This window comes from Uloborus diversus, chromosome 1 (assembly GCF_026930045.1).
Source record: "Uloborus diversus isolate 005 chromosome 1, Udiv.v.3.1, whole genome shotgun sequence".
In the NCBI taxonomy this organism is placed as follows: Eukaryota; Metazoa; Arthropoda; class Arachnida; order Araneae; family Uloboridae; genus Uloborus; species Uloborus diversus.
Genome location: NC_072731.1, coordinates 141,388,718 through 141,394,717, shown reverse-complemented (window position 1 = coordinate 141,394,717; position 6,000 = coordinate 141,388,718). Strand labels below are relative to the sequence as shown.

Genomic DNA, 6,000 nt, shown 5'->3' with positions numbered 1-6,000 from the left:
ACTTTTGCGAGAAAGTCTCCTAAATGGCCAAAAGTCGCATGAGTGCAGACTTCTCACTATTGGGCAAATAATGTTAGCTACCAACGTAAAAAAATACTCAGTGTTTTCATCAAGTGTTTCGCCTTCGACTCAAAAGTCGCCCAGATTGAACTAGAGTGCCTTGAGCGAGCCCCAAACAAGGACGACATGCAGTGCAGGATACTGTAGCTTTGAAAGAACTTCAGGCAAATAAGGTGTTAGGTTTTACTTGCTTGCTGTTTGATTTAAAACTTTAAATTATTTTAAAACAATCAGTTTCATTTACATTAAGGCCCCTATATATGCCTCTATATAGCGGCTCTAATTTACATAAATTTATTTAATGTTTTTATCGGAACTACAGTTTGGCAACACTCTTTAAGATTTTATACGTGCAGCATTCTTCTAATAAATTCAGTGTGGCCTAGTTCCATGCGGGACTTACTCTACTAGTGAGCTAAATATGAATCTTAAACTGACCATAAAAACAATATTATGACAAAAAATAGAGTTTTACTAGTTGTTTTACCTTGATTGATTTTTAATTTTTATATCCTAGCCGTTAAATTTCATCCATATCATTGCATATTCTGTGTATTTTGATAACGCTCATTTGTGACTCACACTACACGAACATCAAGTAATACATTATATTAAGTACAAAAACTCCTGTTTTTTCTTCTGTTGAGTTAAAAAAAATTTTTTTTAGGTGGTTGTAACTTGTAATGATAGGGGTAAAGGCACCAGTAACAGACAAGGGTCTAGTAACGACAGTCATAAGTGGATTTAAACAATAAGAATTTTAGGCTGGTTAAACTGATGTTGCTGTGGCCCATGAATACAGTGCAACCATCTAGTGTTGTCAGAGTGAATTTTATGAACCAGCTGATATTTATATGCAGTGGTGTAAGATTATATGAACAGCAACCACGAAGTGTTCTCAATAGTGTTTATGTTCATTAGAATTTAATAAGGCTTTAATTCTAACAATAAAGAGCTTTTGCACATTTTGAAGAGAAAAGTCCATTACTCATCCTGTCCTCATCCTATCTGTTACTGGGTTTCATCAGATTTTTCGGTGTCTATTACTGGGGGGCGAACCGTTTTATGAAATTGAGCAAATAAAAATAGAATTAACTATGACTCAGAGAATCCAGAAGCAGCCAAACGTTAGAATAGATGTAGGTTCACGAGAGAAATATAGTTTAAAAATTCTAAGTACATTAAAAGGCTCAGAAAATTGAGTTCATTTGAGAGCAATGTCTTAAGCATGTCTGTTACTGGTGCCGTTACTCTAATACTTTAATTTTATCTTGCTACTAGATTATTGAAATATGTAATTAGTGTATAAGATGACATACGACTCACACTACAAGACCGATGTAACTTAAACTAGAATTCCCCTAAATGTTTTTATAAACAATAAAAATACATACAAAAAACAGATTGTTCTTAATTTTACATATGATGTGTGTGTATATAATTCTTTTTAGAAAAAGTGACAGAAAGGTAAATCCACAATTCTGTATTACGGTGTACTTTGGCATGGAATTAGCCTGTAACAGTTTATTCCATGTTTTGATGCGCCGTGTATTGTTTTTACGTTAACTGTTTAATATGTTTTTTTTTTTTTTTTTTTTTTTTGCAATTTTTACTTTTAGTCAAAGTAAAATAGTTTTTATATGAGAATGTTTCTGAAGATTTATGGACATAAAATTGGAAAGAGAAAAGCTTGTAAAATGTACCTTTTGTGATTTCTGTTTTGTGTGCATTACCTAAAGTGAACTTATTTACGTTGAAAAATGTAGGAATTTCTTTCATAAAACTACGAATATTATTTTGAATAATTTGTCCTCCCTAATATTCCGCAGTAAGACTTACTTATACATAATTAATTTTTCTTACTTGGGTGATTATATTAGCAAAGACTAGTTTTCGTAACCTTGAAGTCAGCCTTTCTCCAGCAATTGAAAACATGAAGGTCTATAAAATTAGAAGACAAATGCATTGTAATACATCATAAATAAGAGATCATAATTTAACATTCTATAGTGTAAATTCATAAATTAAATATTTATTAAATTAAATATTAATTCATTTATATTAATTTTAGGCTGCACATTTACTATAGCAATGTACATTATACAAATTAGTGAATTTTTTTAGCGTATTATGTCGACAACAAAGGGACTGCTTTACAGGTGCTACTCAAGCAAACGCAACAGATGTTTTAGAAATATAACGTCTTATTTCATGCAGTAAACTGCTGTCAGAGCATGGGTTTTTGATTTTTGGAAGGAAATTCTGCCTTTTTAGGCTTTATTGAATAAAAATAAAAACATACATTCATTTAATACTTTAAGGAAAAACGTAATATTTTCACTAAAAAATATATTTTTTTTGCCTAAGCAACCTATAATGAAGGCTTCTTTCATGCTCTTACTGCAAATATTTAAAAAATGTTTGAGAAGAAAAATAAATAAATAAATAAATAATAATAATAATAAAAACTTCAATGAATGTAATTTCTTCCTTTTTGTTGTAAATCTTCCCAACTTGGCTGTTTTACACTGTCGGTTCAATTGTATCAAGGCTTTTTCACCTTTTTAAATCAAATTGTATTAGCTAAATAATTATTGAGCAATCCATATCATTACTTTTTTTATCATATTTTTGTACTAAATCGTTTCGAAGATTAATGATAGACCCGCTACAATAGTAGCGATAGCAACAAGCAAAAACTTAAAAAATATTGATTCATAACTACACTCTCAGAAATGAATCGCTCTTTTTTCGAGGACAAATTTTGTCATTTACGGCCATTCTGCCTTATTGGGCCAGAATTTTATGCTCAGATTCCGGAAATTGTTCATGAAGTTAACGAAAAGTTTACTCGTAGTATTTTCCAAAACCATTTCACCGAATACGATGAAAATTTCGAGAGATTTAGCACACCTTTCGGTGAGTGTATCAGCAGATTGAATCGAATGAAAGAGAATTCAGCACGCGGCGAAATGAAATTTCATTTTGACTGAGGAAAGAAACAAAAAAATGGAAAACAAAACTTACCTGTAAAAATGTGAAAATAAAAGATGTTACGGCCAACAACAGAAAAAGCAAGCTGTAATATACACTTTCTTTTCGCACGACGTCGGTGTCATCATTAGACAATACCTAAAAAAAAGTGTAAGCTTCAGAAAAATTTTAGTTGTTATATCCTATTTCATTCTGAAGATTGTAACAAGTACCTTTCAAAGGATTAGACTGATTAACAACCACTTCGGATGCGCAGTGTTTTCATTCAACATTACTACGCTTTTCAAAATCTAGTTACGGAGAGAGTTTATTCATGTAAGAAAGCGAACGTTTCTGATTATTTACCCTGTTTTTCTTGTTAGGAATTGTAGGAAAATTATGGACCATGAGCCATTTCTCAAATTCCCAAAAATGCCTCGAAGTTTGAGGAAAGCAAAAACTAAATGTTTTCAATTGACCTCACGAAATAAGTTTAAAAAATACAGTCAAGCTCGCTTATTAGAATATCGGTTAAACGAATACAGTAAAACCTGTGAAGTTAACCACCCTTGTAAGTTGACCACCTGTCTAAGTTGACCGCTATTTTCAGGCACAGAATTAGATCTATATCATATAATTCAACCTCTATAAGTTGACCACCTGTTTAAGTTAAACCACTAAAGTAGTGCACCGCAAGTGGTCAACTTACACAGGTTTCACCGTATCCCGCTTACTGTAATACATTTCAGTACCAAACCGTTGTAATTTGTTATTTTCATCCAGGATAATGGAATATCCCGCTTATTAGAATAATTTTCCCTCGCAAACTGACTATTCCATTAAGCGGGTTCGACTGTATAGAAGTATTTTTTTGTGTGCGTTTAAAAATAAATTTGAAGTAATGTTTCTTTTCTCCTAATCTCGCAGTAACTTCACCAAAATAAAAGCACAAAAAGCAGGTTTTCAGTAAAAGTTCATGTAGAAAAAAAATTATTTTATTTCAATTGAAAACCAAATGAAACATAAGGTTTATAGCTGCTAAAAATGTATCTTTGTAAAAATCTTTTAGCCCCATATCAGACATAATAGTATCCATAATCAACTCTTTGCTACTGCTACTAAAAGCAAAATACTTACTCCGAGTATATCACCAAAGATGATGCCATATAAGGGGAAATGTATTCCGACGATGACAGCAGAAAGTGCACCCACTACAGCAAATGGCCACTCTGGAGCTGAAATCTTCAATAAACGAGTTGGAGATGGAGCAGACTTGACCTCAACTTCCTCTTCTTCCTACAATAAAGATGCTTAAGGTTGCCAGTGAATTCAAAAATTGGTTTTTCCTGTCAATGGAGTGATTAGTTTATGTATTTTAATTGATATCAAGCCTACCACAAAACTTGTGCTCAAATTTCGTATACTATTTGACTAAACAAACTAGAAATATAAACTTCAATATTCAATGAAAGGAAAATACTTGATTTTACTAAATATAGGTATTATTCAAATTATTTCAAGTGTCTGAAAAACTTGTGCATACAAATGCAGCACTTGACTAACCGAACTTCAAAATTTTCAATATTATTGAAAAATCAACCTATTTGAGTTGTTCATAAAAGCGGAGAAATGATCCCATCACCAAATATTATTTTATTATCCAGAATTAACAATGTTTTAAACCTATTAAAAAAGTCAAAAAAAAAGAAAAAAAAATTAAGATTCTAATATACTTCGTTAATGTAAAACTCATAATAATTTATAAATATATTGATACTATTGAAAAATACTTTTCATTGACAATTTATACATGACTTTTAATGCAAACTACTCATTTTATACGCTACTAGCAGCGTTGCCCGACTTTGCCCGGTCTACCTTGAGAATAAAAATTGCGTCAAATGACATATATTCAACAATCAGTCTTAAATAAAAGAAAGAAAGAAAAAACATCATGCAGAATTACCCTTCCAAACAATGACGACAGATATTAAAATTTAAGACATTAAATCGAGAAAGATGGATTAAAAAAGCGTAACCATGAAAACACAGAATAAAATAAGTTTCAGGAATTAAAATGCGAAAGAAAATGGTTAACAATTTGAATGGACATGAGATTTTTTGAACTTAATTTAAAAAAGGGTTGTAACTTTTTTTTTTCCTTTCGAGATAGAAGCATAGTTTCTCGACCATAGGTCGAGATAGATTTGGAGTAAAAAATGTCGCTTTTTTGAATGGTGTCAAAAAGAAAACTGTGGGACAATTCCTTCACTTTTTATTGATAGATTTAATGAAGAAAGTAGTATCTAAATTTCAGCTAATCCTAGACAAATTCGAGCTAAAAACGCAAATAACTCCCGCCGTAAGTAGGTTAGAGCATTGAAACAAATTGTGTAGAACGCGGGAAATTCTACTCTTTCCAACGATACGTAATATAATTATATGCAAGTAACTCCTCACTCCCGTATTCAGGAACTAATATGTAAATTGGAATAAAAAAAGAACTATTCGTCGAATTTTTGTCGAACTGGTCTGCAAACTTTTTAGGAATTAAAGGAACAAATTGAAAATTTCAGAGAAATCGACCGGGTAGTTCTCGAGTTTTGCGAGTTCAAACACACAGACGCTTTTTGGAGACTTCATTTTATACTATGTAGAGATGAACTAGCTATTACCGAAGAGAAAAAGTTCAAGCATCCACACATTTCAGCGACAACAGTCTCTTCAATTCAATGCATATTCACTTCAATGATGCAAACAAGTTACAGAAAAGTGAGCATTTTTAACAATATCAAATAAATATTCTAAAAATAACAAAGAATAATATTCAAAAAATCAAATCTATTCTAGTTTAACTATTCATCTTTCTTTCGAAAAATTCAATATGTTAATAGTGAGAAGGTTAACCTCGAAATAAAGAGCAAATTCTAAGTTATTATACATATATTAAATCACAAAATGCGTGAA

General features: G+C 31.2%; 1 protein-coding gene across 1 annotated transcript in view; it reads right to left on the bottom strand.

Annotated features, from left to right (window-relative positions):
- LOC129232541 (ATP-dependent translocase ABCB1-like) overlaps window positions 1-6,000 on the bottom strand; it is an 84,324-nt gene that overhangs the window by 34,164 nt on the left and 44,160 nt on the right. The window contains exons 16-18 of the mRNA XM_054866680.1: window positions 4,171-4,329; window positions 3,088-3,192; window positions 1,924-2,001 (exon numbers count right to left, since the gene is read on the bottom strand). Of these exons, the coding sequence (XP_054722655.1) occupies window positions 1,924-2,001; window positions 3,088-3,192; window positions 4,171-4,329 (342 nt within the window). The remainder of the gene's footprint in view (window positions 1-1,923; window positions 2,002-3,087; window positions 3,193-4,170; window positions 4,330-6,000) is intronic.